This window comes from Salvelinus fontinalis, chromosome 17, assembly GCF_029448725.1.
Source record: "Salvelinus fontinalis isolate EN_2023a chromosome 17, ASM2944872v1, whole genome shotgun sequence".
Lineage (NCBI taxonomy): Eukaryota > Metazoa > Chordata > Actinopteri > Salmoniformes > Salmonidae > Salvelinus > Salvelinus fontinalis.
The window spans coordinates 31220483-31241661 of record NC_074681.1 but is presented as its reverse complement, the minus strand read 5'-3'; the positions used below and the strand labels follow the sequence as shown (position 1 = coordinate 31241661).

Sequence of the window (21179 nt, the reverse complement as noted above, 5' to 3'; positions counted from 1 at the left end):
TTAAACAAATCAAAATGTATTTTAGATTCTTCAAAGTAGCCACCCTTTGCCTTGATGACAGCTTTGCACACTCTTGGCATTCTCTCAACCAGCCTCATGATGTAGTCAGTCACCTGGAATGCATTTCAATTAGGTGTGCCTTGTTAAAAGTTAATTAGTGGAATTAGTGTTGTATTTGGTGCACGTGACAAATACAATTTGATTTAATTTGGTATGCAGTCTATGGCTCACGTCAAGCCGTGCAGCCCGTTCCCCCTACCTGCTGAACAGATCACCATCAACATCACATGATGAAACACGCATAGAAACAAGACAATTGCATATTTAAGTGAGGTTCAAATAGGTCGCTTTTCTTTTTAATTAGAGAGCCAGTATATGTCATGTTGAACAGTAGCAGTCTTGATCATAGTAGAGGAGAATCTAGACTGTTCAATAATGCTGAAAATAAATCATATTGAGCCTAAACCTGGTTGAGGAATCAAATGAAACCTCTTTATAATGCAAAAGCAGTATTGGGAATGTGCAAGCAATTTTTTTTACTGTGACAGGATATTACACAGAATGTGTCTACAGAAAACAAATAAAGAGCATTTGTATTTACTGTTTACCATAACATTTCAATTAAAAGCTGAGTCTTAAATAGTCGCCTGTCCCTTCAAATGGCCGGGCAACGCAGTGGTGTCATGGGGCGCCTGCACGTTTGCGCGTCACGTCAATGATATCATGTCACCGTGTGGGACTGTGGGTCAATTAACCTTGTCGGAGTGGGTTCTAGTTTGTGAGCTAGGCAGGCTACTGCCTGGGAAGGTCTCCCACTCAGAAGTACGAGATGGGGCGGGGGTAGGTTAACCTCAGGTCTCCCCACTGGAAGCCCGAGGTAGGGGGAGCGGGGGAATCTATCAAATAGCGCACCTCTAACTTTGTATAGTGCTAATGCAATTAGTCAAATCAGTCACACTATGAAATGCTACCAAATAAACCACAATTCATTCATAATCCTGTGAATATATAGTTTAATATAATATAAAACCAGTCTGCACACCACCAAGGTGAATTGGTTTAGTCTTGACTCTTGGTTGACAGTGTTGGTGGAAGGGTAATGTATTGATGCTCGAGTGCCAAATCAACACAAATTTGTTTCTATTTATCTTTGTTACTTCTTTTTGATATTAATGAGCCTTATTTTTGTATATATTTTTTGATTTATACAGTTTTAAATGTTATGGTTATTTATTTGTTATTCCAAATGTCTGAATAAAAATTACAGTTGGGGGGGGGGGGGGGGGGGGGGGGGGGGGTTCACCCAGGGAGTCATACAAGCTAGAACCGCCACTGGGGCAACGGCACACATTTCAGCAAATAAACGTTTCAATAAAATGCCATATATAAATGAATTGTAATGTTTGATTTGTTACGTTAAAGAATTCAATAATGTCTTCAAAAATAATTATGGCAATCATCCGTTTTTATCGCTAGTAAGAAACTGCTAGCCATTGGCTGCTAACAGCTGTTAACTGCTAGCTAACTGGCAAGCACAAAAACAGTCTTCAACTTCAGGGTTACAGACCCCCAAAAATGCACAGTCAAAGAGAATAATAATTATTCTGTCAAGGAAACATATATCTACAGTGGGGAGAACAAGTATTGGATACACTGCCGATTTTGCAGGTTTTCCTACTTACAAAGCATGTAGAGGTCTGTCATTTTTATCATAGGTACACTTCAACTGTGAGAGATGGAATTTAAAACAAAATTCCAGAAAATCACATTGGATGAATTTTAAGTAATTAATTTGCATTTTATTGCATGACATGAGTATTTGATCACCTACTAACCAGTAAGAATTCCCAATCTCACAGACCTGTTAGTTTTTCTTTAAGAAGCCCTCCTGTTCTCCACTCATTACCTGTATTAACTGCACCTGTTTGAACTCGTTACCTGTATAAATGACAAACCTGTATAAAAAACATTTTTACCTATGATAAAAATTACAGACCTCTACATGCTTTGTAAGTAGGTAAATCTGCAAAATCGGCAGTGTATCAAATACTTGTTCTCCCCACTGTATGTATACATATATATATATATATATATACACACAATAAACATGACACAGTGTGTAAATTATAACACATTAGTGCAGGAAATTAATACATTGATTAAAATGCTAGAAGTGAATGCTGGAATTAAACAGTTAGCCTGTCTCTATATGCACCTGTTGTGTTCAATGATTTAAGGAAGTTATACAGTATTTGCATGAACTTATTCATGAGAAAACAGAGAAAACGGAAAGTTTTTGTCTAATTGACATTGTTTATTGTCACACCCTGACCTTAGTTATCTATGTTTTCCTTATTATTTTGGTTAGGTCAGGGTGTGACTAGGGTGGGTTTGTTAGTTTTTGTCTCGTCTAGGGTTTTTGTATATCTAGGGGTTTTTGTAGGTCTAGGTATATATATGTCTATGGTGGCCTGATATGGTTCCCAATCAGAGGCAGCTGTTTATCGTTGTCTCTGATTGGGGACCATATTTAGGTAGCCATTTTTCCTTGGGTATTTGTGGGTTCTTGTCTATGTGTAGTTGCCTGTCAGCACTCATTTATATAGCTTCACGGTTCGTTTTGTTATTTTTGTTCAGTGTTCATTCTTGTAATAAAGAAGAATGTACGCATACCACGCTGCGCCTTGGTCTCCTCCTTTTGACGGCCGTGACATTTATACTCATTCTGAGTTATTTCTTCTGTTTTGCCACAGTTAAAGTACTAGTATTACTCATGTGTGAAATGCTGTGTTGGTACCAGTATAATAGACAATATAATGCTATTTGCGCTTCAAGGTTCCAATGCAACACTTTCCAAGTCTTCTTATGAGAAAGTCGTTTTTTTCTCACCAATGTGTTGACAAGTAGAATTAGAACCAGAAGTGATATGACAACGAGCCCCTGTCCCAGACATATCACTGACCTTTGCTGCAGCAGACAATTTCATTGACTTTATCCCCATATTGCATGTCCAAATGTAATTTAAGTCATGCAAATCAGATTTTCCAGCAGAGAACGGATTTTTGTGAGTTCGGTGATTTCAGGTCTAATAACAGTCTTGTTGTATATCAGAACAGCAACTGTCGTTAACAATTTAGTCATAAACATTGGGCTTAATTCAATAAGGTTGAGGTAACCCAACATTCAAGTTTAAACATTGTATAGTTACATTTAGTAAACCATTTGTAACGCAACCATTGTGAATCCAGAAGCAGCCATGGTGCCTGCTGTGATGTGGTGCAGAGTCCATAGCTTTGCATATTGTGATTTGGTACAGCTGTAGTGCATTGGATCTGTGATGGCACATTCCTTCAGACACATGTGCAGGCCATTGGATCCCCCTCTGCCAGGTGCTACCCGTCTTTGTGCCACCGCCACCACCCCCTTCCCCTTTCAACCCACCACACGCACGCAAACAAATGCAAGCAGGTACTCATAAACACAACACACACACCCAAATGCAAGCACACAAACACACACATACACACACACATACACACTCACACACACACACCCTGCCGTGGCTCCACTGTTGGCAGGAGACCAAGTCATGCATAATGTCTCTGCCAAGGCTGATATGTTCACTCGTTAACTAGTAGGATCTCACACTGCTGCTGACACACACACACACACACACACACACACACACACACACACACACACACACACACACACACACACACACACACACACACACACACACACACACACACACACACACACATACATACACAGCTTCACCAGAGGCAGGAGCCAGGAACAGCTACAGCAGCCAGTTAGAACACTACTGGCCTGGGCCTGGTTTTCCAAAACAGTTAGAACACTACTGGGCTGGGCCTGGTTTCCCAAAACAGTTAGAACACTACTGGGCTGGGCCTGGTTTTCCAAAACAGTTAGAACACTACTGGGCTGGGCCTGGTTTCCCAAAACAGTTAGAACACTACTGGGCTGGGCCTGGTTTCCCAAACAATTAGAACACTACTGGCCTGGGCCTGGTTTCCCAAAACAGTTAGAACACTACTGGGCTGGGCCTGGTTTCCCAAACAGTTAGAACACTACTGGGCTGGGCCTAGTTTTCCAAAACAGTTAGAACACTACTGGGCTGGGCCTGGTTTCCCAAACAGTTAGAACACTACTGGGCTGGGCCTAGTTTTCCAAAACAGTTAGAACACTACTGGCCTGGACCTGGTTTCCCAAAACAGTTAGAACACTACTGGGCTGGGCCTGGTTTCCCAAACAGTTAGAACACTACTGGCCTGGGCCTGGTTTCCCAAAACAGTTAGAACACTACTGGGCTGGGCCTGGTTTCCCAAACAGTTAGAACACTACTGGGCTGGGCCTGGTTTCCCAAACAGTTAGAACACTACTGGCCTGGGCCTGGTTTCCCAAAACAGTTAGAACACTACTGGGCTGGGCCTGGTTTCCCAAAACAGTTAGAACACTACTGGGCTGGGCCTGGTTTCCCAAACAGTTAGAACACTACTGGCCTGGGCCTGGTTTCCCAAAACAGTTAGAACACTACTAGGCTGGGCCTGGTTTCCCAAAACAGTTAGAACACTACTGGGCTGGGCCTGGTTTCCCAAACAGTTAGAACACTACTGGCCTGGGCCTGGTTTCCCAAAACAGTTAGAACACTACTAGGCTGGGCCTGGTTTCCCAAAAGCATGTTAAGGTTAAGTTCATCGTTAGAACCTTCGTAGGAGTTCAACCTCCGAAGTGTTTCCCAAAACCTTTGTTGGTAAAGTAGCACTTGAAAATGCTAGTTATTTATCGACTGCCTCAGGCCACTCGTAGAACAGCACAGTGCGTTGTTAGATTTAAAAACGCTACTACGAAGGTTCTAACGGTGAACTTAAGCTTAACATGCTTTTGGGCTCCCGAGTGGCGCAGCGGTCTAATGCACGGCATCTCAGAGCTCGAGGCGTCACTACAGACCCTGGTTCAATTCCAGTCTGTATCACAACCGGCCGTGGTTGGGAGTTCCATAGGGAGGCGCACAATTGGCCCAGCGTCGTACGGGTTAGAGTTTGCCCGGGGTAGGCCGTCATTGTAAAGAAGAATTTGTTCTTAACTGACTTGCCTAGTTAAATAAAGGTTAAATATTTTTGCCCGTCTGCGTTACTTTATACACAGAAGTTCTAAGCTAAACATATAATCAAACTGTTTATCTGTCTCTCTATGACTGCCGAAATACAAAGTTGCCAATGCCTTTGCAATTGAACAAGCAAAGGATAAAAATAGGCTTCAAATGAAACCCGAGGTGATTGCAATAAATAAATATATAAAGGAAAGTATTCAGACCACTTGACTTTTTCCACATTTTGTTACTTTACAGACTTATTTTAAAATGAATTGAAATAGTTTTTCCCACTCATCAATCTACACACAATACCCAATAATGATAAATCAAAAACAGGTTTTTAGAAATGTTCCTAATTTATATAAAAACAAATGTAATAGAACATTTACATAAGTAATTCAGTATTTTGTTGAAGCACCTTTGGCAGCAATTACAGCCTAGATTCTTCTTGGGTATTGCTCTACAAGCTTGGCACACCTGTATTTGGGGAGTTTCTCCCATTCTTCTCTGCAGATCTTCTCAAGCTCTGTCAGGTTGGCTGGGGAGTGTTGTTGTACAGCTATTTCTAAGTCTCTCGAGAGACGTTCGATCGGGTTCAAGTCTGGGCTCTGGCTGGTCCACTCAAGGACATTCAGAGACATGTCCCGAAGCCACTCCTGCGTTGTCTTAGCTGTGTGCTTAGGGTCGTTGTCCTGTTGGAAGGTGAACCTTCGCCCCAGTCTGAGGTCCTGAGCGCTCTGGAACAGGTTTCCATCAAGGATCCCTCTGTACTTTGCTTTGTTTATCTTTGCCTCGATCCTAACTAGTCTCCCAGTCCGTCCTGCTGAAAAACATCCCCACAGCATGATGCTGCCACCACCATGCTTCACCGTAGGGAATCTTGTTTCTCATGGTCTGAGAGTCTTTAGGTGCCTTTTGGCGAACTCCAATCGGGCTGTTGCGCCATTTACTGAAGAATGGCTTCTGTCTGGCCACTCTACCATAAATGCCTGATTGGTGGAGTGCTGCAGACATGGTTGTCCTTCTGGAAGGTTCTCCCATCTCAACAGAGGAACTCTAGAGCTCTGTCAGAGTGACCATCGGGTTCTTGGTCACCTCCCGGACCAAGGCCCTTCTCCCCCGATTGCTCAGTTTGGCCATGCGACCAGCTCTAAGAAGAGTCTTGATGGTTCCAAACTTCTTCCATTTAAGAATGATGGAGGCCACTGTGTTATTGGGGACCTTCAATGCTGCAGACATTTTTTGGTACCCTTCCCCAGATCTGTGCCCCGACACAATCCTGTCTCGGAGAGCTACAGACAATTCCTTCGACCTCATGGCTTGTTTTTTGATCTGACCTTATATAGACAGATGTGCACCTTTCCAAATCATGTCCAATCAATTGAATTTACCACAGGTGGACTCCAATCAATTTGTAGAAACATCTCAAGGAGGATCAATGGGAACAGGATCCACCTGAGCTCAATTTCGAGTCATAACAAAGGGTCTGAATAGTTATGTAAATAAGATATTTGATATTTGAACACGTTTGCAAAAATTTCTAAAAACCTGTTTTCGCTTTGTCATTATGGGGTATTGTGTGTAGGTTGCTGAGGATTTTTGTTTATATTTAATCCATTTTAGATTAAGGTTGTAATGTAACAAAATGTGGAAAGAGTCAAGGGGTCTGAATACTTTCAGAAGCACTGTATACAGCAGGGCTATAGGCTACAAATCAATTTCATGTTCAGTCAACTGAGTTCTATTTTTAAGGTATTGTAATTTTTTCCTCAATTTATTTCATGATGTGTAACAACATGTACGCAATGATGTTCCAAATGAATCTGTGAATTAGTGGATTATTATAGGGTAAGCATTAGAATAAGCCGCCTCAAATATTTGCAGCCGTAAGGTGATATCTCTAGGAGCTGATCCATCGTCAGCATTATGGAATAATTTTAATGTTAAGGTAAGATTTGAATGGAGAAAGCTGATCAGAGAGCAGCCCTGCCTTTCTTTCAATTCTGTCAGTATTGAAACAACGCACTTAGTAAACGTTCTTTGTGGCTGCTCACTGCTCAGTGTTAAGTTTATTAGGATCCCCATTAGATACTGCACATGCAGCAGTTACTCTTTCTAGCATCCACATAAAACGTACAAATACATGACAAAGCACAGAACAGTAATAAACAAGAAAAACGTAAGATATTACCATAAATTAAAAATGTAAATAAAATAAGTTATATATAGGAAAGACACTAATAGACAACAAAAACACTATTTACACACTATTCATATATACATATTCATATTCTTATATACAGTACAGGTAAATTAGATCAGTGTGGTTCCCTTAAGCAATAAGGCACGAGGGTGTGTGATATATGGCCAGTATACCACGGCTAAGGGCTGTTCTCTGCACGACGCAACGCGGAGTGCCTGGATAAAGCCCTTAGCTGTGGTATACTGGCCAGATACCGCAAACCCCCAAGGTGCCTTATTGCTATTATAAACTGGTTAGCAACGTAATTAGAGCAGTAAAAATACATGTTTTGTCATACCCGTGGTATTCAGTCTGGTATACCACGGCTGTCAGCCAATCAGCATTCAGGGCTCGAAGCACCCAGTTTATGCAGTATATATAATGTATTTATATGTTTTATTTGAAACTAAATGTAATCTCTCTCTTTGTGAAGAAAACCTAAGAAGTTACTCACAATTGCTCATTCTATTATGAAACCTAGTACCCTGGAAGATAGTTTCCACTTTCCACTTTTAATAATGGTTTCAATGCAGTAATTCTGAGTTGTAATAGACATTTCCTAGGTGAAATGACGCAGTAAAGGTGTAAGGCTATGCTCATAAGGTTGGTTGTTACAGTAATGTTGTAATGCAGTAACTGTCCATGTTTATGTCGTTTACAGTGATATAGCGCCAACATAGCTATTCTAGAGATCACAAGGTGCTGAGAAGACTAACAACGTGATGAATAAACGCTGCTTTGCAGCCACAGTGTGTAAACTTAGCAACCTTAGCTTATGGATGTATCTGAGTGTTGATACAGCCAGGTCAACTATGGGTCATCTTTGCCTTTTCTGGTTGCGTCCCAATTGGCATTCTACTCCCTACATAGTGCAATCCTTTTGAACTGGGCTTTGGTAAAAAAGTAGTGCATTATAAAATAAATAGGGTGCCATTTGGGAGTTGACTATACTGTAGTTTAGCTCTGCCGGACAAAGATAATTCCAGCAGTCAGTGTCAGTGCTTCCTATTGGCTTGCTGGGTTTGAGTGACACTGCGTTTGATTTGTCATGACAACCAGGACAAATGCTGTTAATGAGGTCACCTTGGGTTCTAGATCAACTGTCTGACTTCTATTTCCCCAAGAAATCACAACCGCCATGGGTGCATCCCAAATGGTACCCTATTCCCTATACACAGTAGTGCACTAGTTTTGACCAGGGCCCATATGGCTATGGTCAAAATTAGTGCACTATGTAGGGAATAGGATGCCCTTTGGAACGTAGCCTCAGTCATCTAAATGAAAATGTAATGGCTGGATTTCAAGTGCCTACCGCCTGATACGGGGGATTCCTTGAAATAGGAATATAATATTTTCTGTGGTATATTTTGTATTCTTTTCACTTTTTTTCGGTGAGCCTTTTCCTGACTCAGTTCTGAGGGTTAGAACGTGGGTGTGTTCAGTATACACATCACCCTCCTCTGTCTTCTCTCATGGGGACATCAGTAGGCTGGCTAATACCTTCAATTTGGCTGTGTGTTTGTATGAGAGAGAGAGAGAGAGAGAGAAGACCTCTAGTACAGCTCAGTGTCTGAACAAGTAGTACCCACTTGCCGATGGGCAGACGGGAAACAGAGACAGCTCATTTCAGTGTCTGGAAGCGTACACACACACACAAACATACACACACACACACACACACACACACACACACACACACACACACACACACACACACACACACACACACACACACGGTTCACTCCAGAAGAAACACCAGTGAAGGTGGGGCAGGAGAAGAGAAGAGTGGGGGAGGGGTATCGCGGGCGTCAAATTCTCGTATAGCAGAGGAGAATATTCATGAACATATTCTCATTATGTGGCTGACCTAATGTCAGAGGTGTAGGAGGTAGACAGAAATGCAGCGTCTCCCTGGACCAGTACAGATCTACCAGGATTCAACACAGTGTGGTAAACTGGTTTCTCCTCTCCTCCAGGGGTAGCTAGGCCTTGGATATGTGTTCTAGGGGGTACGGAGCTCTGCTTCTCTCATCCTTTGATACCGTCCTACAGAGTTAGGGAGTTTACACTGAGTAGGCACTGCCTGCCAGCGCTATGCTGCCAGTGACTCACTACACTGCCTAGTGCCTTGGTTTTCTAGTCAGCTAGCGTCTGAAGAGCCAGGCGGGAGTCAGAGCCAGCCAGGTTTGCCCTAGGCTTTCTTTTATTTACAATCTGGACTCCGTGGGCTCCATTCCTTAGGGGAAAACAAAGTGAGCGAGCCAGTGATCTAACCGCTCATACAGGCAGCGTCTGGCCAGTCTCCAGCCTCCCGTACCTCCTGAAGGTATTCATATGGTTTCAGCCATTACAATGTATCTTCTTTTTGGCTGCTGCGTGTGGGAAAAAAAGTGACAGTCCTCCACTGCTATCTCTTCACCCAGATGTCCCTTGATAGTTCCATCCACCGCCGTGGGATTTGTGTAGACTTTTCAACGGATCACATTGCGTTTTCTTCTTCCTCCAGCTAGTACCGGGTTTGTAATTATGTGCCGCAAGACAGGAGGACTTGTCCTGGGAGGATCGCGTATTGACGTGAAGCCTCTGTTAACACAGATTTACTCATCAGCACCTGTGTCTGTCTGTGGCCCTGGGCTATGGTGATCCAGGTGTGCTCCCCTGCTGTCCTGTCCTCTTAGTGACATCACTGCGGTCTCCAGGTGTCCACTTGAGTGTGTACAGCTGTCCCAGAATGCAGTGTTATTGGCACAGGGAAATGCAGGAAATGTAGAGACCTCGCAGGACGACTGTGCTAAAAGACTAGTGAAATCATCTGGTCAGACTTGACATGCCAAGCATGTGTAACACTGTTGTCGGAGCTCTGAGCAATATGCAAGTTGAATTCATTCCTGCGGTGTTTATTTTCTTACTATTAGGTATTCTATTTTCGAACGTGTATGCACATATTGATTATTTGACACAAAAGACTGTCATACAGAATGGATTGTTTATAATAAGCAGAAGTCACTGTCTGAAAAACCGAGTACAATTTCCATAATGTGAACAATATGAACAAAACCAGCACAGTCTAAGATATAGCCTTTTAACATTGGGCTTGGAGGCTTCCAGGGCTTGGAAACAATTGAAAGCTCAAGGATTTCCCAGTGTGTCAGCCCCTGTCCTCCCTGCAGCAATAATAGGAGACATTTCCTGTGAGTGTGAATTTTGTGGAAAGGCTCTGACTGTACAGCATGCTCCCCAGTGAGTGCATCTCCTGCAGAGATGGCCTTGACCATGGAACTGTGCCAGAAGGCTTCAAGTCTCCCTGCTGTGCTTCACTAACACACACGCACACGCACGCAGGTAGGCAGACAGATACACACGTTCATGCATGCATGCACTCCAACACACACACAATGATAAGCTACAGACACATTTGAAAGTACCAGATAACCTTGTGTAGCGTTTTGTCAATTTCTCTGCTTACACCTCCGCATAACATCCGTTAAAAATACAATTATGCTTTTCTCACACTATGAATGAACTATTTTACAGTTTGAACCCTAAATATTTGTCTATCTTTTACTCTAGCCTTTATTGGACCATTGAAATGCATTGGGCTGTCAGAGGGTCTTTAAAATGCTTGAGTGATCATGCAGCAATAATATTTGAGCGAGCAGGAGCTGGCTAGCTGGCTGCTGCCGGTACTCACTCACTGGGCCCGTCCCAAACGAGGCACTGGTCAAAGTAGTGCACTATAAAGGGAATTTGGGATGCATCCACTCAATCGGCTGGAGAATTGAGTCAGACATAAAGGTCACCCATCGGAGGTGCTAAGAGGGAGGAGAGAGAGAAAGAGGGGGGGGAGAGAGAGAGGTGTTAAGTGCTGTCAGTCTGTGTGAATTTTCCTGCCAATATGTGGTTCTCAAATTTTCTCATATCTTCAGTCTGAATGAAACGGTACTATACTGCGGCTTCAAATGACTTCCTACTGAGTAGTAGGCTATGTTTGCATCCCAAATGGTAGCCTCCCAAATGGTAGCCTATTCCCGTTGGGCCCTAGTCAAAAGTAGCGCACTATATAGGGAATAGGGTGCCATTTGGGATGTATTCTACAGGTAAAGGAAAGGAAACACAAATAAATGAGGGATGCCAAATAGATTGAAAGAAGGTGCTTCTACACAGGTGGTGTGGTTCCTTAAGTTAATGAAGTAATTAACATCCCATCATGCTTAAGGTCTGCAGACTGGACGGTGGTACATTCATGCTGCGACCAGCCCATTCCATCTCATCCCAAAGATGCTCTATTGGGTTGAGTTCTGGGGACTGTGCAGGCCACTCAAGTAAACTGAACTCTTTGTCATGTTCCAAGTTATGTTTTTCCTCAATTGTCCAGTGTTGGAGATCGCGTGTCCACTGGAGCAGCTTCTTGTTTTCAAATCCAATCAAAGTTTATTTGTCACATGCGCCGAATACAACAGACCGTACAGTGAAATGCTTACTTACAGGCTCTAACCAATAGTGCAAAAAAGGTATTAGGTGAACAATGGGTAAATAAAGAAATAAAACCAACAGTGAATAATAACAGTAGTGAGGCTATAAACAGTAGCGAGGCTATAAAAGTAGCGAAGCTACATACAGACACCGGTTAGTCAGGCTGATTGAGGTAGTATGTACATGAAGATATGGTTAAAGTGACTATGCATATATGATGAACAGAGAGTAGCAGTAGTGTAAAAGAGGGGTTGGCGGGTGGTGGGTGGCGGGTGGCGGGACACAATGCCGATAGCCCGGTTAGCCAATGTGCGGGAGCACTAGTTGGTCGGCCCAATTGAGGTAGTATGTACATGAATGTATAGTTAAAGTGACTATGCATATATGATAAACATAGAGTAGCAGCAGCTTAAAAGAGGGGGTGGGGGGGTCACACAATGCAAATAGTCTGGGTAGCCATTTGATTATCTGTTCAGGAGTCTTATGGCCTGGGGGTAAAAACTGTTGAGAAGCCTTTTTGTCCAAGACTTGGCACTCCGGTACCGCTTGCCATGCGGTAGCACAGAGAACAGTCTATGACTGGGGTGTCTGGGGTCTTTGACAATTTTTAGGGCCTTCCTCTGACACCGCCTGGTGTAGAGGTCCTGGATGGCAGGCAGCTTAGCCCCAGTGAAGTACTGGGCCGTACGCACTACCCTCTGTAGTGCCTTGCGGTCGGAGGCCGAGCAATTGCCGTTCCAGGCTGTGATGCAACGCAGAACTTGTTGTTACTTGTCAAGGATGATTTTTAGCTGATAGAAGTGGAACCCGGTGTGTTCGTCTGCTGCAATAGCATATCCTTGACAAGGATCAACGAGTTCTGCTTTCCGAGATGTCGTATTGCATACCACTGTTGTACTGTGCCGTTATTTGTTTGTGGCCCGCCCTTTAGCTTGCACGATTCTTGGTATTCTCCTTCGACCTCTCTAATCAATGAGCTGTTTTCGTCCACAGGACTGCCGCAGACTGGATGTTTGTTGTTAGTTGCACAACTCTTAGTAGATCCTAGATACTATCGCGCGTAAAAAGCCCAGAAGGTCGTACATATCTGAGATACAGGATCTGGCGTACCTGCCACCGATGATCATACCACTCTCAAAGTTGCTTCGGTCACTCGTTTTGCCCATGCTAACATTCAGTCGAACAGTAACTGAATGCCTCGATGCCTGACTGCCTGCTTTATATAGCAAACCACGGCCCCGTGGCTCATTGTCTGTTGGAGCGATCCATTTTCATGAACAAGGTGGTGTACCTAATGAACTCTGTATATCTCCTTCCTCCCAGTGTCCAATTGGCTCAGGCCTGGTTATGTGGGAAGTTGTGTGTTAATGGTTCCTGAAGGACGGGTCTAAGAGTTGGCTGTCTGGGACAAACTCTCCTGATAACACCAAACACCTTGTCTGCATCTCACTATTCCATAGTGCACTACTTTTGACCAGGGCCCATGTGCTCTGGCCAAAAGTAGAGCACATAGTGCACTAAATAAGGAATAGGGTGCCATTTGGAATGCAGACAAGGTGTTTGGTGTTATCAGGAGACTTTGCTGGGAGTCCCTGTGGTGTTATGTCTACAGCTGCTAGTGTTCTGTACTGGCTAACAGGCTAGACTACTGTCACTGTCACAGCCCACTGATGGGCATGGTTTGTGTTGCTGGTACAGCCAGTATTATAAAAAGCAGTGTCATGGTAAGCAGTGTCATGGTAAGCAGTGTAATGGTAAGCAGTGTTATGGTAAGCAGAAAAAGTAGCTTGACCATTTGACAATGGAGTGCAATGTCTTTATGATTCTGTCTTCGTGAGCGCTGCCTTTTGATTCAGATCCCTGCTGTGGATGGGCTGATACAGTCTGTCCCAGTTTTAGCTGCTTACCTGCTGTCTGTGAATCATCATCACCTCCACTTATCAAACCGAAATGCTCCCTCTCTCCGTCTCTCCCTCCCTCCCTGCCTCCCTTGCTCCATCTCTCTGACCTAGCCTCCCTTCCTGAGCATTTGTGAATCTGCTGTTGAAAGGTGAGGCTGCGATGTCCTAGACTGTGTGACATGTTTGTGCAGTAGCCTCAGTTCATGGGTGTTGTTGTTTACCCTGTGTAGGAGGGTTGTTTGTGTCATAGGTCGCCTCCTATATGGCACCGTATTCCCTATATAGTGCACTACTTTAGACCAGGGTTCTGGTCAAAGTAGTGGACTATATAAGGTATAGGGTGCCATTTGGAACGCAGACCCATTAAGAACTTCATCAGATGTTTGTAGACATTCTCATCACTGTTTAGAACCTGCATCTAAATGCAACAGAAACATAACTGCCAATGTGGGGTGGCAACATTCTGTAAAATGTCACCATCCAATACCCAAAGAAAATATTAACAACAAAATAAAGGGTTTGGCGGCACAAAATTGCTGACATTTTTTATTAGCTGCTGTGTTATGAACATCTGTATCGAGACCAAGCACATCATTACACAACAACAAAAATATGTTCTTAGTTATTTGGAATAACAATAGTTGCAGTAAAGTATGTCAAATGTGACATGAAAATCATTCCAATACCGTTGTAAGCCAGACCCCAATAACAACAGATGCTTTATCGATACCTCTCCCAGTACAACTCTGTACTGTGACCACTATTTCATCCCCCATACAGACATGTGCTGTGATGCTGTGACGAGCTGTACAGCAGAGGAACAGTGGAGAGTGATGATAAATGTTTAGATAGAGATGGTGCTCTGCTTGTTTGCCATTATTCAGCTGGCAGACGGTGTATGCGTCCCAAATGTAACCCTATTCCCTACATAGTGCACTACTTTTGACCAAAGCTCTATGGCACTATACAGGGAATAGGGTGTCATTTGGCATGTAGACAGTGTGTGATGGAGTACTGCTCTCTCCCCCTCCACAGAGAGGTAATGGCTCCTTGCCCCAGCTGGCCTGGGATGCCATTTTACCCCCTGCTTTTAATTTTATGACATATTGCATTGTCTTTGTGATGCTCTAAGTCTTCTCTAATTGCTCATTGCTTCATATTGCAGTTTATATTACTGGAGGCAATAAGGCTAGGGTGTTGGAGATTGGAGAAAAACATCATTTGAAACAGATTAAAGGCTGAAATGTTGATATCAGAAATCAAATTAATGCAAGTGAGACCCCCAAATATAATATCTAATTAAAACATTTAGAAAAATGACTCTGGAATTGGTTTTGACATCTGTATTTGCAATGGGCTGTCATGGAGAGCCGGTTATAGGGGATGGGGACAGAGTCTTTACACAAAATGAAGGTTCAGGCAGGAAAAATAGAAATACTATAACTTTTTTTTTCTCCTCTCTATCTCGTAATATTGTTTTAAAGTCACAAGACAGTGATATTGTTACTTGGCTAAAACAACATTTCAGAGATGAAAACACGCTGTGCTCTATTTTAATTTGTTCAGGGATCACTGCTCTCATGATCAGGTAATGTGATTACATCCGTGTAGTGTGTCAGCAAGCGATGGTGTTGTGCCTCCTCGCTCCTCGCTCCTCGCTCCTCGCTCCTCGCTCCTCGCCTTTGAAGGATGGCGGTTGTTTTCTTCTCATTACCTCAAATGTGCTCAGAAACAGTCCCTGGTGCGACACAGCATCCCATTCTGGGCTGTGAACTCATAGACCCAGGCCTTTTCCTTCAGTCAATGGTGAAAAATGGAGCATTTTTTGAATCCCGTCTACTTTGTTCCCCTCAAGGCGCCTCTGATGCACTGAGTTAACATGAAGCAGAACTCAGGACATGAAGGCCAGGGTGACAAATGAAACCCCTATGTATTTTTTTAGAAGGAAGAATAAGCAATTTTTCTCCTGGTACCCCCTGTTTCTTATACAACATGTATTGGAAATGTGACATTCAGCATTAGATGGAGCGTACTGACAATGGTATATGTAGAATGGAATGATGTGAATATGGATTTCTTACAAGACATGCAATGAGAATCTGTATAGTTAACTTTTGCTATTTCTATTCAAAATGTGTCATATCGTGTCTCAGACTTATCTCAAAACCTGCAGGTATGCAAACTGTAAACACAATTGACAATTTGCCCTCACCCTTTTTGTAGTTTGTTAGTAGTTTCAAAGATCTGTCCATGCAGGTTGTGATTTGGAATCACTCAGTGTGGTACAAACTAACCTGCTCATTATGGCTGTTGAGTTGCTGAGCTCTAGTTGGGCTGCTGCTCGTTTTGAGAGGAGAAAGGAGAGAGGAGGAGAGGAGATGAGTGGGGAGAAAGGAGAGGAGAAGTAAGTGAAGAGAGGAGAAAGTAGAGGGGAGGAGAGGAGAGGAGAGGAGGGGAGAGAGGAGAAAGATGAAAGGAGAGGGGAGATGAGGGGGAAAAGGAGAGAAGAGGAAAAGAGAGGAGAGAAGAAAGAGGAGAGGAGAGAAGAGGAAAGGAGAAGAGAGAAGAGGAAAGGAGATGAGAACAAAGAGGAAAGGAGATAAGAGAGAAGAGGACAGGAGAAGAGGAAAGGAGAGGAGAAAGGAGCAGAGAGAGGAGATAGGAAAAAGGAAAGGAGAGAAGAGGAGAAAGGAGAGGTGAAAAGAGGAGAAAGGAGAGGAGAAAAGAGAGGAGTAAAGAGAGGAGTAAAGAGAGGAGAAAAGAGAGGAGAAAAGAGAGGAGAAAAGAGAGGAGTAAAGAGAGGAGTAAAGAGAGGAGAAAGGAGAGGAGTAAAGAGAGGAGTAAAGAGAGGAGTAAAGAGAGGAGAAAAGAGAGGAGAAAAGAAAGGAGAAAAGAGATGAGAGGAGATAGGAGAGGAGGCTGGATGTGGGGGAGCCATGCTCCACACTGGTGTTGGGATGACAAAAGTATTGTCTAATGAGAGACTGGATGGCTTTAATTAACTCACCCTCACTATGAACATCCTAGCACCAGGAAGAGAAGTCACACTTGTTGCTGTGTTGGATCCCTCCCATGGACCACATGGGGAGTCTTTTCATGTTCACTTGTCTGTTTACTTGTTTAATTGTGTATTTGTTTTATTATTTATTTGTTTGACTGCTTATTTGTTTGATTGTTTATTGTATGCTCATCAGGCTGTGGTGTGTGGTTGTAGTTAATTGATCTTGTCTGGGTTTTAATGTCCATGTCTTTCATGGGCATATCTTTGTGAATTGAACCTCACTTGCAAAGGCAATACGTTACCACTAGCTGCGCCCTAGTGTCCTCTCTGCGGTGCATTTACTGAACAGTGGGGTAATGGTCATGGAGTTGTAGACTGACTGGTTCAGTGGAAACGGCCAAGTGCTCATCACTAAGTGTGTGTGTAGCCTAGGTGGTGTGCTCTGACAGCATTATTAAGACGTCCTCTTTGACAGGACCGACCACGGCAGACAAGGTGGTCACACTCCCCTCCTCGGGTTCAGAGTTCAGTTCACCAAGGAGGTAGAGAACCTCAATCAAATTACCCATCTGAAGCCGCACAACGTAATTATACGGGACTCTGTATGAATTGGCAAGAGCAAATAATTGCTGTGATTGATTAAAACACTAATTAGATTAACATTATATAGAGTTGAGGGTTTGTGTCGCAAATGGCACCCTATTCCCTACATAGTGCACTACTTTTGACCAGAGCCCTATGGGCACTACTTTTGACCAGAGCCCTATGAGCGCTGGTAAAATGAAGTGCACTATGAAGGGAATAGGGTGCCATTTGAGACGCACACAAACTCTCCCCAGGTTATTTGCATATCCTTTATCTGCCGGATGTGTCAACAAAGGAGGTGCTTTCACATGGAAAACATAGTGAATTAATTTATGAACAGTTTTTCATAACATTTTGTTCTTCCTGTAAAATGGGTCCTGTCAAATTTCAATTAAACCTCAAAATGATTTCCTCTAAAGGCAGAGGAAGGAAGATTCAACAGGAGTTTTATAATTCTATTTCGGGGAAGATTTGCCTTAATATTCAACTCTTGCAAAAAGAGATATAACTCAGAGAAGATGCTTATTACTAGTTCAGTGTACTATAGGTAAATAAACCTTTAGGTAAATCGCCCTATACTTGTTATCTACTAATCTATTTCCACTCAATCTAATTGGTTAATAACTTGCACTGTTAGATTATATTGAGGAAACATTGACTGGTAGAAAGACATCTAATAATGTCCTTCATAGTCTTGACCTTGTTTTGTTGACAGTTCCTTTCTAGACAGTAGAGATCTGTCTATGAATTCATCCCAAATGGCTCCCTAATGCCTATATAGTGTACTATAGGCTTCTATCAAAAGTAGTGAACTATTTAGGGAACAGGGTGCCATTTGGAACGCAGACATGGCCTGTCTGTTTCCTCTGGGAGTGAAGGCCGCTTCTCTTACTGCCACCTCCTCCACACATTCCACTGTAAGAGTGATTGACGCCTCTGTCTCACAAAGGCTGCTGTTTCTCCCCTTCACAGTTCGCCAGAAGGATGCAGTGGAGAAGGAGGCCAAGGTGATCATTCTGGAGGCTCGAATCACAGATGTAAGTTCCCTTCTTTATATGGTTTGACTCAAATGACACCCTATTCCCTATGTAGTGCATTACTTTTGACCAGGGCCCATAGGGCAGGTAGTGCCTCCAATAGGGCCCATAGTCTCTGGTTAACAGTTGTGCAGTATATAGGGAATAGGGTTCCATTTGGAAAGCAGCCATGATCTCAGACTGTGAGATTATTTTTGATAGTTTAAATTGTCCTATGTCATTTATTTGAGTGTTTTCCTCATGGGGGCTGCTACAGCAAAGCACATTTGTAAAGAAGTACACTTTCCTGAGAGCATAATTAAATATTTTGACAGATTCTGTGTGAAAGAGAAATAGTGACCGTAGAGCAAATGAACTGACAAATTCTTTATTTTCTGTGCTCGGCACTTACAAAGCACCTTTATGCACCAGTGGAAAAAGCACCGTTACAGAGCCTCCATTTTTAGTACCCACTCTGACTGGCTGGCTCTCCTGGGCTCCACTCGTGAACATTACCATTCTCTGCTACCTCTCTATTAAATACGCTGTGGAGTGTCTCTCCTCTCTCTGTTATTGATTCAGCAGTAATTCTGCCTCAATGACTGTGTCACATTCACACCGTCAATCAAAATGGCAGGGATGAGCTCAACGCGTCTGGTGAGAGAGACAGAGAGATGAGAGCGAGGGAGGAGGGAATTCAATACCTAGCCAGAATGGACCCTATTATCACCAATTGAACTGCTGTTGTGAGAGAGAAGGGCTGTGTCCCAAATGGCACCCTATTCCCAATGTACTACACTACTTTTGACCAGGCCCATAGGGGTCTGGTAAAAAATACTGCACTATGTAGGGAATAGGGTACATTTGGGACACAAATAAGGCATATTCAGATAATGTCTGGTGCTGCACTGCTACTGCTGCCCCCATCTCCCACTCCTTGGCCTTGCATTGGTCAGGTACAGAGTTACTCCATTTCACAATTCTGTTCTGAAATGGATTCTCTCAGAACACTGAGATAGATTGATATCTACTGTGATCAGATAGGGGAGAGTGAGTTAGGTTTTTGCAAAGTGCCCACCTTCAAGAGTTTTGAATTCTACATATGTTCTGTTGGACATATTTTGCGCATTATAGATTGTATGAGTCAAAACAGGTGATGGTGGCTAAAGTACCCATTTAATTTAGTAATAACTGAGTTTTAAATAGAACAGAAATACACATCTGTTGTTATAGCTTGCTGTGTTTTTACATTAGCCAACTCGAGCATCGGTTGTATCCAAAAAGGAACCTTTTCCCTACATAGTGCTCTCCTTTGGACCAGAGCCCTATGGGGGCAGTACATAGGAGAATAGGGTACCACTTGGGACACACACATTGTTGTTTCCACACTTCTTCTACATGGGTCCAATTATGAGTGGAGTGAGATAAGGAGTCTGGACAGAACTCAGATTATAATTGTCCTGGAGTAGTTTCCACTAATCCCAGTCAGTCCCTTGTGCTGCAACGCTGCTTTGTTCAGCTTGAATTGTTCTCCTTCCAATCTATTCTCAAAACGGTGTTTTAGACAGCCGTGGAAGGAATTAATCAAAGAGAAAACACAGGAGCGTGGTTAGATAGCCCCGCACAGCTATTTTAATTGATTACAACCGTCATGGCTAGGGCTCTCTCCTCTGAGAGACTGGTTTGCATCCCAATTGGACTCTATTCCCTAGTAGTGCACAACTTTTGACCAGGGACCTTTATAAAAGAAGTGCACTAAATAGAGAATAGGGTGCCATTTGGGACGAAGCCACTGACGGCACACCTCTGTCCAAAAATAAGGATTAAAGCTGTCTGTTGTGGCTTTAGAACTATAAAGACAATACGGCTGGATGCCTTTATTGTGCGTCTGCCTCCTGATGACATGTTATAATTGTTTTGCTAGTGAGAAACAGACAAACGTTGATTGCATTTGAAATAAATTAAAATAAAACAGATTATTTAATGATATGTCTGTTTACATGTCTGTTTACATTTTACATTGATTTCCAATACCTAGATGCCCTATTGGAAACCTTTAGAATATTGGAATATTTCAAATTGTTCATTAATGTGGATGATCGAGATCCATTTCAATGGATCAAGAGACAGTACTTCAGACAACATCTGTTTACAGGCATACAGACATTATCTCAGCTCATTTTCATTACAAAAAGAGCTACAAAAAATTATTGGGACATCAGAGTGATGGAGAGAAAGAATTCTGCATCTATTGTAATAGATATTCAAATGTATCTATGTGAAAATTTAATCAAGAACCTATTGAAGTGCTGGCCCTTTTTATGTTCAAGACACAGCATCCAAATGCGATTTGATATGGTAATGAGGCCCAGGGCGCATCCAAATGGGTCCTGGTCACAAGCAGTGCGTCATAGGGAATAGGGTGCCATTTGGGACACATTCCCACAGTGAGGCCTGTCGGCCAGGGGCATGCTGGGATAGCTCACGAGGTGTTCACCGCATCAGATGCTGCTCCTGGATTGCCGTGCTGCTGTTGCGCATAACTATAAATACAACGGCTGGGTGACTCTCACAGTTCAATACCAAACAGACTCACATATACTCTCCATCTATCTCTCTTGATCTCTCCATCTCTCACTTTCTCTGTCTCTCTGTCTCTCTCTCATTTCTGTGTCATCACAGTATTTAAGAGCTGTAATGCAAAGAGTTGTACTGTACTTGTCAGCTCGTTCAAAATTATCTGCGCTCATACCATCTTAGCAGGACTCACTGTTGGTAGTGACATTTGTTTTGACTCTGTAATGTGTAATGTATTGGTATGTACTCATAGGGTCCATTGTTT

At 43.0% G+C, this 21179-nt stretch overlaps 1 protein-coding gene across 2 annotated transcripts in view; it reads left to right on the top strand.

Annotated features, from left to right (window-relative positions):
• Positions 1-21179, top strand: part of LOC129814156 (receptor-type tyrosine-protein phosphatase N2-like) — a 151678-nt gene that overhangs the window by 67989 nt on the left and 62510 nt on the right. For both annotated transcript variants that reach the window (XR_008753236.1, XM_055867000.1), the window contains exon 14: positions 18294-18358. Coding sequence is in view for 1 of the 2 variants with exons in the window: in XM_055867000.1 (XP_055722975.1) it covers positions 18294-18358 (65 nt within the window). In the remaining variant the exon portion in view is untranslated. The remainder of the gene's footprint in view (positions 1-18293; positions 18359-21179) is intronic.